Here is a 17,658-nt window from a genome sequence, read left to right as displayed (position 1 = left end):
TTGTGAGAGAAGAGGCAGCCTGCAGGAGTTTAGAAACAGGCAGATATTTAGAGGTGATAAGGTATATTAATATAACAATGTTGGTTGTGCAATGCTGGGGAATGGGTAGTAAAGGCGTTATCTTTTTAAACAATAAAAACATCAAGTAGACTGCCCCTTTAAGTTAAATTACTCTTACTTTTACTATAAGGTTATTCAGAAAAAAATTCCATGTCCCTTTAAAGAGGGTGGTCAAAAACCCAAGGCTTAACTTATTTTTTAGGTAGTAAAAAAGATACCTCCTTTCCCTGTCTGACAAAACCCTTGTTTGTTTTGTTCTCAGGACAATATGAACAAAAACAAAATTGTACATTAATCCAGAATCCCCCTCTGGCACTCTGGCTATTAAGCAATCACTTAAAAGGGATATTAAACAGTCTGTATCCTTGTTGTAATAAAAAAAAGCACTAGCAGTGGGCTATAATTAATAGAAATATTTGCAACGTGCATACATCATTTTAAAATTATTTTGCCTTTTATCTCACCCTACAAGCAGGCTGTAGTCTTTACAGGAAGACATATGAGTAGCTTTCCTTTGGTGGTTGCTAGGAGACACCTGCTGTTCTGTAACATGTGAGAATAGAACTTAAGTTCTGTAATGTCAACTATCTTATGTACAGTGGCTACACTGAGAATTTACAAGAAAATAAGTAATTTTTTTGCTGTTTTTGACACAATCTGTTTACTTTAACAATTTTCACCTAAAGGAGCACTGTTTCATATCCCTTTAAGACAGTATATTTCTATTTGCCAGACCAAACATTTCATGAATCCATAAATTCTTTCTTGTAATCAGGAGGCTGATCATTTTGAACATGCATGGCCTTTTGGATTACTGCCATGTGCTTTTTTTTTTTTTACATAAGAGTATCATTACTGAGCTGTTTTTCACACTCCGATACATACACATACATTCAGGCACCTACAGTTTATTTTATGCTCTCTCATTCAGAAGGAACAACAATTTATCCCTTGACAAGATCACTATTTGTGCTAGTACTAGGCTGTCTTATACCTGTACTGTGAGTGCTATTGCCTCCTATCACTCACAGCAAAGCCAATCTAAAAATATTGTCCTTGTGGATTCTTCTTTTTTTATTTGAATTTTTAATAACTGTCATCCCCTGAAGATAGTGATAAGAAGAGAGAACTTTCCAGTTACAGGGTTAATTACAAATTCCTCTGTTGGTTAATCAGCTTAGAGAGAGATCTAATGGGCGTGCAATCTAAATGCCTACTTGTTACAGCGGCAGATATCAGCCTTTTGTCTTCCTTAGACCAGAGAGATCCCGATGACATAGTGCTAATGGCATAGTGACAGGAAATGTTGCCAGGAGACTGTTCTGACTGCATCAATGGATGGCGGATACTGTCCCTAAAGCTAATATTTGTGGTTCTCTTTTCAGTCTACTATCTATTTTGTTTTTTCAAATCGTAGAGTTCAGGGTATTCTCCAAAGTCAGGAGCAACAAGTTTTTGTCAAACTTTCAGTATCATGCCCAATCCCACTCCTCCAGATAAAGCGTCTAGAAATATTTTTCCCAAAATGATATATCTTAAACAGCAGCATGGCTGTGTGCTAATTTAAATGAGCATCTTTATAGATCATTTTATAAGTTCTAATTTTCAAAGTAATTTAAAATGATCCTCTTCCACAGCGTAACAAAGGTTGTTATTCCCAAGAAGGGAACCTTACAGAATCCTGTGCTAGACCTTCCATCATTGAACATGTGGTCAGTAATACGCATGTTTTCCCTACAGGCATATCCAGTAACAGCAGATTTAAACAATGCAATTTCCAGTCTGTATGTCTGCTTTTTAGAATATGAATGTTTCCCAAAGTTTTAATTATGCTCATTACAAACTGAGAAAGGAAGGCATCCAACCGTATCATTTTCTGGAACAGTGTTTCAACTCCAGTCCTCGAGTACCCGTAACAGGTCAGAAACACTGATTTTGACGATAATCTCCGTATTAGAACACTGAAGGTGAATGGGTCCAAAATTCCCTATTAAGTTATTTAAGCCATGGTACATATTCCACCTAAGTGCTTCCATGAGATTTACACCTTCTGTCCTTGAATTAAATTTTTTATCCCTTTAGATCTTTGCTGGAAAAAACAGAATTTATGTTTACCTGATAAATTACTTTCTCCAACGGTGTGTCCGGTCCACGGCGTCATCCTTACTTGTGGGATATTCTCTTCCCCAACAGGAAATGGCAAAGAGCCCAGCAAAGCTGGTCACATGATCCCTCCTAGGCTCCGCCTACCCCAGTCATTCGACCGACGTTAAGGAGGAATATTAGCATAGGAGAAACCATATGGTACCGTGGTGACTGTAGTTAAAGAAAATAAATTATCAGACCTGATTAAAAAAACCAGGGCGGGCCGTGGACCGGACACACCGTTGGAGAAAGTAATTTATCAGGTAAACATAAATTCTGTTTTCTCCAACATAGGTGTGTCCGGTCCACGGCGTCATCCTTACTTGTGGGAACCAATACCAAAGCTTTAGGACACGGATGAAGGGAGGGAGGAAATGGAAGGCACCACGGCTTGCAAAACCTTTCTCCCAAAAATAGCCTCAGAAGAAGCAAAAGTATCAAACTTGTAAAATTTGGTAAAAGTGTGCAGTGAAGACCAAGTCGCTGCCCTACATATCTGATCAACAGAAGCCTCGTTCTTGAAGGCCCATGTGGAAGCCACAGCCCTAGTGGAATGAGCTGTGATTCTTTCGGGAGGCTGCCGTCCGGCAGTCTCGTAAGCCAATCTGATGATGCTTTTAATCCAAAAAGAGAGAGAGGTAGAAGTTGCTTTTTGACCTCTCCTTTTACCGGAATAAACAACAAACAAGGAAGATGTTTGTCTAAAATCCTTTGTAGCATCTAAATAGAATTTTAGAGCGCGAACAACATCCAAATTGTGCAACAAACGTTCCTTCTTTGAAACTGGTTTCGGACACAGAGAAGGTACGATAATCTCCTGGTTAATGTTTTTGTTAGAAACAACTTTTGGAAGAAAACCAGGTTTAGTACGTAAAACCACCTTATCTGCATGGAACACCAGATAAGGAGGAGAACACTGCAGAGCAGATAATTCTGAAACTCTTCTAGCAGAAGAAATTGCAACTAAAAACAAAACTTTCCAAGATAATAACTTAATATCAACGGAATGTAAGGGTTCAAACGGAACCCCCTGAAGAACTGAAAGAACTAAATTGAGACTCCAAGGAGGAGTCAAAGGTTTGTAAACAGGCTTAATTCTAACCAGAGCCTGAACAAAGGCTTGAACATCTGGCACAGCTGCCAGCTTTTTGTGAAGTAACACAGACAAGGCAGAAATCTGTCCCTTCAGGGAACTTGCAGATAATCCTTTTTCCAATCCTTCTTGAAGGAAGGATAGAATCTTAGGAATCTTAACCTTATCCCAAGGGAATCCTTTAGATTCACACCAACAGATATATTTTTTCCAAATTTTGTGGTAAATCTTTCTAGTTACAGGCTTTCTGGCCTGAACAAGAGTATCGATAACAGAATCTGAGAACCCTCGCTTCGATAAGATCAAGCGTTCAATCTCCAAGCAGTCAGCTGGAGTGAAACCAGGTTCGGATGTTCGAACGGACCCTGAACAAGAAGGTCTCGTCTCAAAGGTAGCTTCCAAGGTGGAGCCGATGACATATTCACCAGATCTGCATACCAAGTCCTGCGTGGCCACGCAGGAGCTATCAAGATCACCGACGCCCTCTCCTGATTGATCCTGGCTACCAGCCTGGGGATGAGAGGAAACGGCGGGAACACATAAGCTAGTTTGAAGGTCCAAGGTGCTACTAGTGCATCCACTAGAGCCGCCTTGGGATCCCTGGATCTGGACCCGTAGCAAGGAACTTTGAAGTTCTGACGAGAGGCCATCAGATCCATGTCTGGAATGCCCCACAGCTGAGTGACTTGGGCAAAGATTTCCGGATGGAGTTCCCACTCCCCCGGATGCAATGTCTGACGACTCAGAAAATCCGCTTCCCAATTTTCCACTCCTGGGATGTGGATAGCGGACAGGTGGCAGGAGTGAGACTCCGCCCATAGAATGATTTTGGTCACTTCTTCCATCGCTAGGGAACTCCTTGTTCCCCCCTGATGGTTGATGTACGCAACAGTTGTCATGTTGTCTGATTGAAACCGTATGAACTTGGCCCTCGCTAGCTGAGGCCAAGCCTTGAGAGCATTGAATATCGCTCTCAGTTCCAGAATATTTATCGGTAGAAGAGATTCTTCCCGAGACCAAAGACCCTGAGCTTTCAGGGATCCCCAGACCGCGCCCCAGCCCATCAGACTGGCGTCGGTCGTGACAATGACCCACTCTGGTCTGCGGAATGTCATCCCTTGTGACAGGTTGTCCAGGGACAGCCACCAACGGAGTGAGTCTCTGGTCCTCTGATTTACTTGTATCTTCGGAGACAAGTCTGTATAATCCCCATTCCACTGACTAAGCATGCACAGTTGTAATGGTCTTAGATGAATGCGCGCAAAAGGAACTATGTCCATTGCCGCTACCATCAACCCGATCACTTCCATGCACTGAGCTATGGAAGGAAGAGGAACGGAATGAAGTATCCGACAAGAGTCTAGAAGCTTTGTTTTTCTGGCCTCTGTCAGAAATATCCTCATTTCTAAGGAGTCTATTATTGTTCCCAAGAAGGGAACCCTTGTTGACGGAGATAGAGAACTCTTTTCCACGTTCACTTTCCATCCATGAGATCTGAGAAAGGCCAGGACTATGTCCGTGTGAGCCTTTGCTTGAGGAAGGGACGACGCTTGAATCAGAATGTCGTCCAAGTAAGGTACTACAGCAATGCCCCTTGGTCTTAGCACAGCTAGAAGGGACCCTAGTACCTTTGTGAAAATCCTTGGAGCAGTGGCTAATCCGAAAGGAAGCGCCACGAACTGGTAATGCTTGTCCAGGAATGCGAACCTTAGGAACCGATGATGTTCCTTGTGGATAGGAATATGTAGATACGCATCCTTTAAATCCACCGTGGTCATGAATTGACCTTCCTGGATGGAAGGAAGAATAGTTCGAATGGTTTCCATCTTGAACGATGGAACCTTGAGAAACTTGTTTAAGATCTTGAGATCTAAGATTGGTCTGAACGTTCCCTCTTTTTTGGGAACTATGAACAGATTGGAGTAGAACCCCATCCCTTGTTCTCTTAATGGAACAGGATGAATCACTCCCATTTTTAACAGGTCTTCTACACAATGTAAGAATGCCTGTCTTTTTATGTGGTCTGAAGACAACTGAGACCTGTGGAACCTCCCCCTTGGGGGAAGCCCCTTGAATTCCAGAAGATAACCTTGGGAGACTATTTCTAGTGCCCAAGGATCCAGAACATCTCTTGCCCAAGCCTGAGCGAAGAGAGAGAGTCTGCCCCCCACCAGATCCGGTCCCGGATCGGGGGCCAACATTTCATGCTGTCTTGGTAGCAGTGGCAGGTTTCTTGGCCTGTTTTCCCTTGTTCCAGCCTTGCATTGGTCTCCAAGCTGGCTTGGCTTGAGAAGTATTACCCTCTTGCTTAGAGGACGTAGCACTTTGGGCTGGTCCGTTTCTACGAAAGGGACGAAAATTAGGTTTATTTTTTGCCTTGAAAGGCCGATCCTGAGGAAGGGCGTGGCCCTTACCCCCAGTGATATCAGAGATAATCTCTTTCAAGTCAGGGCCAAACAGCGTTTTCCCCTTGAAAGGAATGTTAAGTAGCTTGTTCTTGGAAGACGCATCAGCCGACCAAGATTTCAACCAAAGCGCTCTGCGCGCCACAATAGCAAACCCAGAATTCTTAGCCGCTAACCTAGCCAATTGCAAAGTGGCGTCTAGGGTAAAAGAATTAGCCAATTTGAGAGCGTTGATTCTGTCCATAATCTCCTCATAAGGAGGAGAATCACTATCGACCGCCTTTATCAGCTCATCGAACCAGAAACATGCGGCTGTAGCGACAGGGACAACGCATGAAATTGGTTGTAGAAGGTAACCCTGCTGAACAAACATCTTTTTAAGCAAACCTTCTAATTTTTTATCCATAGGATCTTTGAAAGCACAACTATCCTCTATGGGTATAGTGGTGCGTTTGTTTAAAGTGGAAACCGCTCCCTCGACCTTGGGGACTGTCTGCCATAAGTCCTTTCTGGGGTCGACCATAGGAAACAATTTTTTAAATATGGGGGGAGGGACGAAAGGAATACCGGGCCTTTCCCATTCTTTATTAACAATGTCCGCCACCCGCTTGGGTATAGGAAAAGCTTCTGGGAGCCCCGGCACCTCTAGGAACTTGTCCATTTTACATAGTTTCTCTGGGATGACCAACTTGTCACAATCATCCAGAGTGGATAATACCTCCTTAAGCAGAATGCGGAGATGTTCCAACTTAAATTTAAATGTAATCACATCAGGTTCAGCTTGTTGAGAAATGTTCCCTGAATCAGTAATTTCTCCCTCAGACAAAACCTCCCTGGCCCCATCAGACTGGGTTAGGGGCCCTTCAGAAACATTATTATTAGCGTCGTCATGCTCTTCAGTATCTAAAACAGAGCAGTCGCGCTTACGCTGATAAGTGTTCATTTTGGCTAAAATGTTTTTGACAGAATTGTCCATTACAGCCGTTAATTGTTGCATAGTAAGGAGTATTGGCGCGCTAGATGTACTAGGGGCCTCCTGAGTGGGCAAGACTCGTGTAGACGAAGGAGGGAATGATGCAGTACCATGCTTACTCCCCTCACTTGAGGAATCATCTTGGGCATCATTGTCATTGTCACATAAATCACATTTATTTAAATGAATAGGAATTCTGGCTTCCCCACATTCAGAACACAGTCTATCTGGTAGTTCAGACATGTTAAACAGGCATAAACTTGATAACAAAGTACAAAAAACGTTTTAAAATAAAACCGTTACTGTCACTTTAAATTTTAAACTGAACACACTTTATTACTGCAATTGCGAAAAAACATGAAGGAATTGTTCAAAATTCACCAAATTTTCACCACAGTGTCTTAAAGCCTTAAAAGTATTGCACACCAAATTTGGAAGCTTTAACCCTTAAAATAACGGAACCGGAGCCGTTCTGAACTTTAACCCCTTTACAGTCCCTGGTATCTGCTTTGCTGAGACCCAACCAAGCCCAAAGGGGAATACGATACCAAATGACGCCTTCAGAAAGTCTTTTCTAAGTATCAGAGCTCCTCTCACATGCGACTGCATGCCATGCCTCTCAAAAACAAGTGCGCAACACCGGCGCGAAAATGAGGCTCTGCCTATGCTTTGGGAAAGCCCCTAAAGAATAAGGTGTCTAAAACAGTGCCTGCCGATATTATTATATCAAAATACCCAAATAAAATGATTCCTCAAGGCTAAATATGTGTTAATAATGAATCGATTTAGCCCAGAAAAAGTCTACAGTCTTAATAAGCCCATGTGAAGCCCTTATTTACGATCGTAATAAACATGGCTTACCGGATCCCATAGGGAAAATGACAGCTTCCAGCATTACATCGTCTTGTTAGAATGTGTCATACCTCAAGCAGCAAGAGACTGCTCACTGTTCCCCCAACTGAAGTTAATTGCTCTCAACAGTCCTGTGTGGAACAGCCATGGATTTTAGTGACGGTTGCTAAAATCATTTTCCTCATACAAACAGAAATCTTCATCTCTTTTCTGTTTCTGAGTAAATAGTACATACCAGCACTATTTCAAAATAACAAACTCTTGATTGAATAATAAAAACTACAGTTAAACACTAAAAAACTCTAAGCCATCTCCGTGGAGATGTTGCCTGTACAACGGCAAAGAGAATGACTGGGGTAGGCGGAGCCTAGGAGGGATCATGTGACCAGCTTTGCTGGGCTCTTTGCCATTTCCTGTTGGGGAAGAGAATATCCCACAAGTAAGGATGACGCCGTGGACCGGACACACCTATGTTGGAGAAACCCCAATGGTACCTCACGACTTTGTTCTCTTTTCTGTTTTTAGCTAGAGGTGCTGTCCTTTTTCTTCTTATTCATGATAAAAAATGACTTAAATTTTATTGATGTTATGTAACTCTGGGCGTGTATACATCCCACATTCTTGAGACTAAAAGTGACAGTCTACTCCAATTTGTTTTCCCCATAAACGTGTACCCAAAGATTATGCGGAAATGTATTAAATTGTGAAAAATAACTGTCATTTGAAACAGCTTCTTGCCCTGCTGAAACCCCCACCTAAACTAAAAATGTCAATACTGAAGTAATGGATACAGAAAAAAAACCCTATATAAACAAGTGACCTCAGAAGATATCAGCAGTGATGGGGGGGGGGGGGGGAGACCATCAGGGCAGTATTGATTTGTATACACACCCAGATGGTATAAACATCTGTACACTTAGAAGACCTGCGATGCATTCCAAGGAGCCAATGGGGTCCTTCCATCGATGTATGCAGCCCACACAGTTCCCTGAACACTATGACACAACATGCCCAAGACCTAACTAAACCTTTGGCTTTTGACATTCAAAAAGCCTGGTCATTAAAAGGGTTAAAAACTTTCAATGAATCAAACCCCCAATTTAATCCCTTGGCAGCTACAGAAGGCTTTAACGCATTCCATAGCAATGCACAACAGCTATCACTGGCAACGCAGCACACTGCAAAGCATTTACTTGTTGTTCTAAGGTCATTTTCACCTAAAGTGTATAAACTTGCTCAGAGCTGCTGAAACTTGTGTAAAACATCCTGTTTGAGAGCATACCTGGCTATTTGGCTCGCATCAGATGAAGATTTCCTAACCTCACATCCTGTTTGATGCCGGTTTCACTAGTTTACATAGGACCCTGTCTCTCCAAAGAACTCAGTCATTTTATTAAAATACCCAGTATTCTTAAAGGGGAAGCAAACTTGTTTTGTTTATACACTGTGCAGGATGTAATGATTAATAAGGACATCCAGCAACTCACCTTTTACAAAGCCACTTTTCAGTACATTTAGTTCTACAAAACAACGCCCAGTTCCTTTTTCAAAACCCACTTGTAAGATTTTTTTATTTTTTTAAAACCGAGTAACAGGGTTGTTGACAAATAACATGATTAATAGTGCAGTTCACTTTACTGCATAATGCTCCTGCGATGGATGAAGTAGGTGAAAGCTTTACTGTATACCGTCCCTTTAAATAATTCTGTCACCTCAGACTACACCTTTGTGTAATTTCATTGACAAATTTATCTACTTTATCTACCTGCCAGAGAGGGTTACAACAGATTGCTATGCAACTCTATCTAGCAGCCAAAGGGTTATAACCTTATTAACAAAATGAACACATGCTCTATCTTAAACGGATACTTAACACTAACAGCATGTTAATAAAGTTTAAAAAAACAAAATGTATGCTTAGCTGATAAATTTTCTTTCCTGGCATGGAGCGTCCATGAATCCATTCAATTACTAGTGGGAATTCAACTCCTGGCCACCAGGTGGTGGCAAGGAACACCCCAGCAAAGCTTTAAGTATCCTCCCACTTTCCACAATCACCAGTCATCCACCCAAGGAAATATGGAAAGAGAAGAGGACCCAAAGGGTATAGAGGTGCCTGAGGTTTAGAAAATGGCAAAAGCCGTCTTAAAAATAAATTAAGGACGGGTCGTGGACTCTCCATGCCAGGAAAGAAAATAATTTATCAGGTAAGCATACATTTTGTTTTCTCTGCAATGGCATGGAGAGTCCACTAATCCATTCAATAGTGGGAAACAATACCCAAGCTAGAGGACACAGAATGGAAGGAGAACAAGACAGGCGGACCTAAACAGAAGGCACCACCGCTTGAAGAACTTTCCTCCCAAAAGAAGCCACAGCTCAGGCAAAAAACATTTTTTATTATAAAAAGAATGCAACGAGGACTTAGTGGACCTTGCAAAACTGCGCCACAGAGGCCTCATCTTTAAAAGCCCATGAAGAGGAGACAGCCCTAGTGGAAAGAACCGAGATTCTCTCAGAAATTTGGTTGACATACGAGACAGCTGGCCAACACCTCTCAGCCAAAACAATAGCAAAAGAAGTAGCCTACTGGCTCTTCTGATAATCAGAGAATATAACAAAAAAAAGGCAGTAGATTGACGAAAATCTTTAGTTGCCTGCAAATAAAATCTCAGGGCACGCCCAACATCTAGGTTGCGAAACAAACGTTTCTTCTGATAAAAAGAATTAGGACAGAACGAAGGCACGTCAAGTTACTGAGTAATATTGCGGTCCGATACCACTTTAGGAAGAAAACCTAATTTGGTACGAAGGACAGTTTTATCCGCATGAACAATAATGAAGGTGAATCACACTGCAGAGTAGAAAGTTCTGAAAACATCCTATCTGATGCAGTCCCGGTAGACAAGCCGCCTATATTAAACTGCCTGCGGCAAACAAACTAGCAGAGAAACACAAAATCTCTCCATTTTGTGAGGGAAGTCTCCTAGATAGAAACTACTGGTAAATAAAGACCGTGCAGGGATAAACTGCGTAAGGGAGGTAACATATACCTAAATGTTACACAGACCCCACACACCTAAAGCCTGGGACATAACATTACAAAAAAGGCAGCTCTGTGCAACGTATACCTTAAAGAGGCAGAAAAAGCGGTGTAATCCCTGTCACCGATTGAAAAACCAGTTAACTGCTCAGCCGCAATATCTCTCAACTTGAAGAGATATATTAACTATGGAAACCCCTCATGAGGGCAACAGGTCCCACTCGGCCCCTGAATATCTCAGTCCTCTCTGATATTTTCGTTCCAAGACAAAACAAATATAAAAAGGACATACCCTCCAGGGTCTTCTGCTGTGGAGAAGTCACAGCAGCTCCAGGTGTGTTAGCCTCATCTGATTGCTGACAGGGACCTGAAGAAAAGAAAAACAGAGCAACCAACCCCGGTTTTCTATGTAGGGGTAAGTCACCGTTACTCTTACTAAAGAGATTGACATGAACATAGCATAACCCCAATCCTTGCTTGCAGGGAAACTACCCATAAAAGGATTAAATATCTTCAGACACATCTTCGCTCATCCACCCGATGAACTAGGCAAAGAATGACTGGGGATTGTAGGAAGTGGGAGGATACTTAAAGCTTTCCTGGGGTGTTCTTTGCCTCCACCTGGTGGCCAGGAGTTAAATTCCCACTAGTAATTGAATGGATTCATGGACTCTCCATGCCATTGGAACTGGAATAAGTAATGTAAAGTGTAGCGATATCTCTAGATATTCTGCAGCACAGAGAGATATTTGGAGTGTTTGAGTAAACATTACAGCATCACTCCACATTTCTACACCTAGCTTTACCTTTCCACCTGTATTGCAGGCAGTGCAGTCAGCAGGGTGATTTGCTCAACAGTAGCTTTTTATTTGCTTTTCTTTTGACCTGTCTGTAGTTTTGCATTTTGCAGGGAATAAATGCTAGATATAAGATGTATGCAAAGCAAAGATTAGCCTGAAAATAATTTGCAGATTTTTGGAAGATATTAGTATGAAGGTTTTGTGTGTATAAAGTAATGGGTGCCACCATGTTGTAACCTAGGTTTCCATTTATCTATTCTTCTGAGCACAATTTTAAAAACAGGCAAAAATGTATAAAACAAGGTTGAGTGAAATATAAGATTGTTAAAGTAAGTATCTAACAGAGTTTCCACCCAACCTGTTTGCACACTCCCCTTTGCCTGTTTGTATATCTGTCAATAATTGTCATAAGTTATAGTTAAGGGGAAAACCTAGGTTTAAACAATGCAGAGCCCATTACTTTATAGAAACTTAGTGGAATTAAGAAAAACAACAATATTCAATGTTAAAGGGACACTCCAGTCAAAATTAAACTATCATGATTCAGATAGAACATGCACATTTAAACAACTTTCCAATTTACTTCCATTAACAAAATGTGCACAGTATTTTTATATTTACAACTTTTGAGTCAACAGCTCCTACTGAGCATGTGCAAGAATTCACAGAATATATGTATATGTATTTGTGATTGGCTGATGGTTGTCACATGATACAGGGGGAGTGGAAATAAACATAATTTTGAAATTTGACAGAAAAAAACTAATCTACTACTCATTTGAAGTTCAGACTAAGTGCTATTGCATTGTCCGTTTATCATACATTTGTTGATTATGCAAATCTATTATATTTACTGGTCCTTTAAAGGGCCACTGTACACAAGATTTTCCATTTATATAGCCCATCTGGGTGTGTTTGTGCAACAATGTATAGTTTTGCTTATTTTTTTTTTTTTAATAACATTGTGCTGATTTTCAGACTCCTAACAGCCCCACAATGCCAGATGTATACGTGCATTTACAGGCTCCTGTTTATGTTATCTGTCTACTCTTCATATTCAGGGTAGAGGGGAGGTGGGGAGTGTCTGCTCTTTTTGTTTACCCAGCCCCTTTCAGTGGGTATCCCAGCCTAACCTAATCAACAGTGCTAAACTGGAAGCTTCTAAGCAAGTCTTTAAAAGGTTTAATACTGGATTTTAGATCAGTATCTGTGCATATTCTTCTTTATAGTAGTGTCTATTACATGCGGTTATATGAAAAATTTATTTTGTCTAGACTATCCCTTTAATTCTTCCTTCTTTATCATGTGACACCCAGCAGCCAATCACAAAATACATATATACTAAGCACTTTTGAACATGCTCAGTAGGTGCTGGAGCCTCAAAAAGTGTACATTTAAAAAGAAGGTGCACATTTTGATAATGTAAGTATATTTTTTTAAATTGCATGCTCTATTGCATAAAACTTTAATTTTGACTTTAGTGGCCCTTTAAATACAGTATAATTGCATAATCAACAAACAGTCCAATCACAAAATGCATATGGGTATATACAGTGCACTCTTGCACATGCTCAGTAAGAACTCATGTCTTAGAGAATGTGCATATAAAAAAGATTGATAATGGAAGTAAATGGGGAGGGGGGAGAAAAAAGTAAGACAAGTGTATGCTCTATCTGAATCATGAAAGTTTCATTTTGACTTTACTGCCCCCTTTAAAGTTTGGTATTCCCAATAAATGTGGGTAATGCAGCTCATATAATCAAAGGACAAAAAACCAGGGAGAATTATAGTGAGAGATATTCCAGTCATATGACAGCACAGCTTATATTTCTATTCTAAAAGCAAGTTGTACAAGTATCTGGCAACAAACAGCTATGTTCAGTGAGAAAATCAACAAGCTGTAAGTCAAAGTACCTGGGGTTCTGAGTGTCAGGGAGTACAATAACTATGCTTAGCAGTTTAAGCTTTTTGCCGCTGCACACTGACCCACTGTGCAATACTTAAAGGGATATGAAACCCAAACATATTCTTTTGTGATTCAGACAGAGCACACCATTTTAAGAAAGTTTCCAATTTACTTCTATTTGCTTGGTTCCAATGATATTCTGTGTTAAATAGTGCTGCCATCTAGTACTATTGCAAATGGATAACATTCTTGCAAAACCGCTGCCATATAGTGCTCCAAAAATGGGTTGGCTCCTAAGCTTATGTCTTTGATTTTCAACAAAAGATACCAAGAGAACAAAGAAAAATTATAATAGAAGTAAATAAGGAAGAGGTTTAAAAATAACAATCTATCTGAATCATTAAAGAAAAAAATGGGTTTCTTATCCCTTTAAGAGACAGCACACTGCATACACAGTCAAAATGACATTTTCATTATTCAGGTAGATCATGCAATTTCAAATAATTTTCCAATTTGCTTGTATCCCTTAATGAAAAGCATACCTAGGTAGGCAGTAGCAATGCACTTATGCGAGGTAGCTGTTGATTAGTGGCTGCAAATATATGCCTCGTCATTGGCTCACCCAATGTGTTCAGCTGGCTCCCTGTAGTACATAGCTACTCCTTCAACAAAGCTTACCTAGATAAGCCTTTCAGCAAAAGATAAAAATGTCTTCATTCTTTTTTTTATAACAGGAGTAAATTGGAAAGTTGTTTAAATGATATGTTCTATCTGAATCATGAAATAAAAAATGGTGGGTTTCAGATGCCTTTAAAGTAAGGGCCAGGTGTCTGAGTTATATTATAGGCATAGGACTGAAAAGAGGTTTTGCAGGTCAATTTCACCCATGTCTATATGGACCGACAGTGTATCCTTATGGACCGACAGTGTATCCTTAGAGATTTGCATTCGGATCCTTTGCGAGGATCCTAATGCGAAAGTAAGCAGCGACTCATGCCCTTCGGATATATTTGTAGCCGGAATGATTCCTGTAAAGGATCCTCCACCACACTAAGATCTGTGCAAATCCAGATCTTAAAGTGGGGATCTTTTACAAGAATCAATCCGGCTACAAAAGTATCAGAAGGACACGAGCCGCTGCTTACTTCCGCATTCAGATCCTCACAAAGAATCCAAATGAGCATCCCTAATTTGTAATTTCTATGTTATATTATAAAATGAAAAAACTGTAAATTATTACCAAATGTACATATAGCGCAGAGGCTAGAGAACCAGACTTGTATTAAACCTCACAGTTTCTAGGCCCTGGTAAGGAAGCATTTTACTTTTTAGGAACTCACTGACATTAATGTTTTACCTTATTGCTCGCACAAGTTCATGAAAGGATTCATCCACGTTTAGTCTGAGTTTGGCTGAGGCTTCCATGTAAGGGATGTGATTCTCGCGTGCAAAGCTCAGAGCTTCCTCTTTGGTAACCTAGATATAAAAAAAAAAAAAAACACTCAAAATTACCTCAGCACTTAATATTAAAGGGACTAATAAAAAATAAAAAACACAATTGTCTCAACTCAGCACTAAATGAGAATGCTCAAATTGACCTATGTAACAAAACTAAATTTATGCTTACCTGATAAATTTATTTATTTCCGGGCATAGAGAGTCCACAAAACATTCTAATTACTAGTGGGATATTCACTTCTGGTCAGCAGGAGGCAGCAAAGAGCACCCGAGCAAAGCTGTTAAATATCACTTCCCTTACCCATAACCCCCAATCATTCGGCCGAAGGGAACTAAAAAAGTAGTAACACAAGGATATAGAGGTGCCTGAGGTTTGTACAAAAAAAAAAACTGAATTTAAACAAGGGTGGGTCGTGGACTCTCTATGCCCGGAAATACATTTATCAGGTAAGCATAAATTTGGTTTTCTTTCCTATGGCATAGAGAGTCCACAAAACATTCTAATTACTAGTGGGAACCAATACCCAAGCTAGAGGACACAGAATGAATAGGGAGGGAAAACAAGACAGGCGGACCTAAACTGAAGGCACCACCTCTTGAAGAACCTTTCCCCAAAAGAAGCCTCAGCTGAGGCAAAAGTATCAAATTTGTAGAATTTGGAAAAAGTATGTAAAGAGGACCAAGTGGCCCCCTTACAGAATTTGCTCCACAGAAGCTTCATTTTTGAAAGCCCATGAATATGAAACAGCTCTAGTGGAAAGAGCTGTGATTCTCTCAGGAGGCTGCTGTCCAGGTATCTCATAAGCGGACCGGACAACACTTCTCAACCAGAGAGAAAGCTAGGTAGAAGTAGCCTTCTGACCCCTACGCTTACCAGAGAAAACAACAAACAGGGCAGAAGTTTGCCGAAAATCTTTAGTTGCTTTAAGGTAAAATTTAAGAGCACACACAACATCCAAGTTATGCAAAAGACGTTTCTTCTGGGAAGAAGAAACAACAATTTCCTGAATAATATTGAGATCCAACACTACCTTAGGGAGGATCCATAGCTTAGTAAGGACCGCCTTATCAGCATAAAAAAATAAGGGAAGGGGAATCACACTGCAGAGCCGAAAGTTCAGAAACACTGCGAGCAGAAGAAATAGCAAGAAGAAACAAAACCTTCCAAGTTAGTAATTTAATACTAACAGAATGCATCGGCTCAAATGGAGCCTGCTGCAAAACTCTAAGAACAAGGTTAGGACTCCAAGGAGGAGCAACAGATTTAAACACAGGCCTGACTCTGACCAAGGCCTGAAAAAAACTGAACATCTGGCAGAACTGCCAGACGTTTATACAGAAGAATAGACAGAGCAGAAACCTGACCCTTCAAAGTACTGACTGACAAACCCATCTCCAGGCCCTACTGAAAAAAAGCCAAAATTCGAGGAACGCTTACAGTGTTGAAAGAAAAACCTTTTGAATCACACCAATGAAGGTATTTACACCATACCCTATGGTAAATTCTGCGAGTAACCAGTTTACAAGCCTGAAGCATAGTATCTATGACTTTCTTAGGGAAGCCACGTCTAGCCAAACTTAGGACGTTCAATCCCCAAGTAGTCAGCTTCAGAGAAACCAGATTTGGATGAAGAAAGGGACTCTTAAGTAGAATGTCCTTCTTGAAAGGTAACCTCCACAGCGGAAAAGATGACATTGTCACCAGATCCGTGAACCAGATTCTGCGATGCCATGCAGGAACTATTAGAATCACAGAAGGGCTCTGCTGTTTGATGCGAACAATTACTCGTGGAAGCAATGCAAACGGAGGAAACAGGTATGCTAGGTTAAAGCTCAAAGGAACTGCTACAGCATCTACCAGAACGGCTTGAGGATCTCTTGACCTTGATGCCATCCGATCCAACTCCGGAACCCCCACCTGAGCGTTCTCATTGTGAAAACCTCTAGGTGTAGAGCCTACTCTCCAGGATAAAAAATCTGCCTGCTTAGAAAATCCGCCTCCCAGTTGTCCACCCCTGGTATGTGGATGGCAGAGAGATGGTAATCGTGAAACTCAGAGTTCCTCCAGGTGATTGATATAGGCTACCGAGGTGATGTTGTCTGATTGAAATCTGATAAATCAGACCAAAGCTAGTTGAGGCCAAGCTATTAAAGCATAGAAAAATGCTCTCAACTCCAAGATATTTATTGGAAGAGACACCTCTGGAGTCCACAGACCCTGTGTATTTAAGATACCCCAAACTGCTCCCCAGCCTAACAGGCTGGCATTCATGGTCACAATCACCCAGGAAGGACTCAGGAAGCATGTCCCCCGAGACAGATGGTCCTGTGAAACCTACCATGAGGGTGAGACTTGTTGGGGAATCCAAATTTATCTTCTGAGAGATATCAGAGTGGTCCCCGTTTTATTGACTGAGCATGCATAGCTGCAGAGGTCTCAGATAGATCCGAGCAAAAGGAATAAATGTCCATGGAGGCAACCATCAGTCCAATCACCTCCATGCATTGAGCTACATATGGACGAATAGCAGACTGGAGAGACAGGCAAGAAACATGAAGCTTGGATTTTCTGACATCCGTAAGAAAAATCTTCATGGACAGGGAATCTACGATTGTTTCTTGGGAACAAACCCTTGTATCTGGAACAAGGGAACTCTTTCCCAGAATCACTTTCCACCCGTGGGAACGTAGAATAGACAACAATCTCTCTGTATGAGATCTTGCTAGATGAAAAGATGGCGCTTGAACTAGAAAGTCGTCTAGATAAGGCGCAACAGCAATACCCTGGGACCTCAACACTGCCAGAAGAGCCCCCAGAACCTTTGTAAAAATTCTGGAAGCTGTAGCAAGGCCAAAAGGAAGGGCAACAAACTGGAAATGTTGGTCCAGGAAGGCAAACCTTAGATACTGGTAATGATCCCTG

The 17,658-nt window shown here is 41.1% G+C and overlaps 1 protein-coding gene across 1 annotated transcript in view; it reads right to left on the bottom strand.

Annotated features, from left to right (window-relative positions):
• Nucleotides 1-17,658, bottom strand: part of RRAS (RAS related) — a 222,603-nt gene that overhangs the window by 40,917 nt on the left and 164,028 nt on the right. The window contains exon 5 of the mRNA XM_053690849.1: nt 14,635-14,753. Within this exon, the coding sequence (XP_053546824.1) occupies nt 14,635-14,753 (119 nt within the window). The remainder of the gene's footprint in view (nt 1-14,634; nt 14,754-17,658) is intronic.

This window comes from Bombina bombina, chromosome 8 (assembly GCF_027579735.1).
Source record: "Bombina bombina isolate aBomBom1 chromosome 8, aBomBom1.pri, whole genome shotgun sequence".
Classification (NCBI taxonomy): Eukaryota; Metazoa; Chordata; class Amphibia; order Anura; family Bombinatoridae; genus Bombina; species Bombina bombina.
The sequence above is the reverse complement of the archived record's forward strand: the minus strand, read 5'-3'. Positions and strand labels throughout refer to the sequence as shown.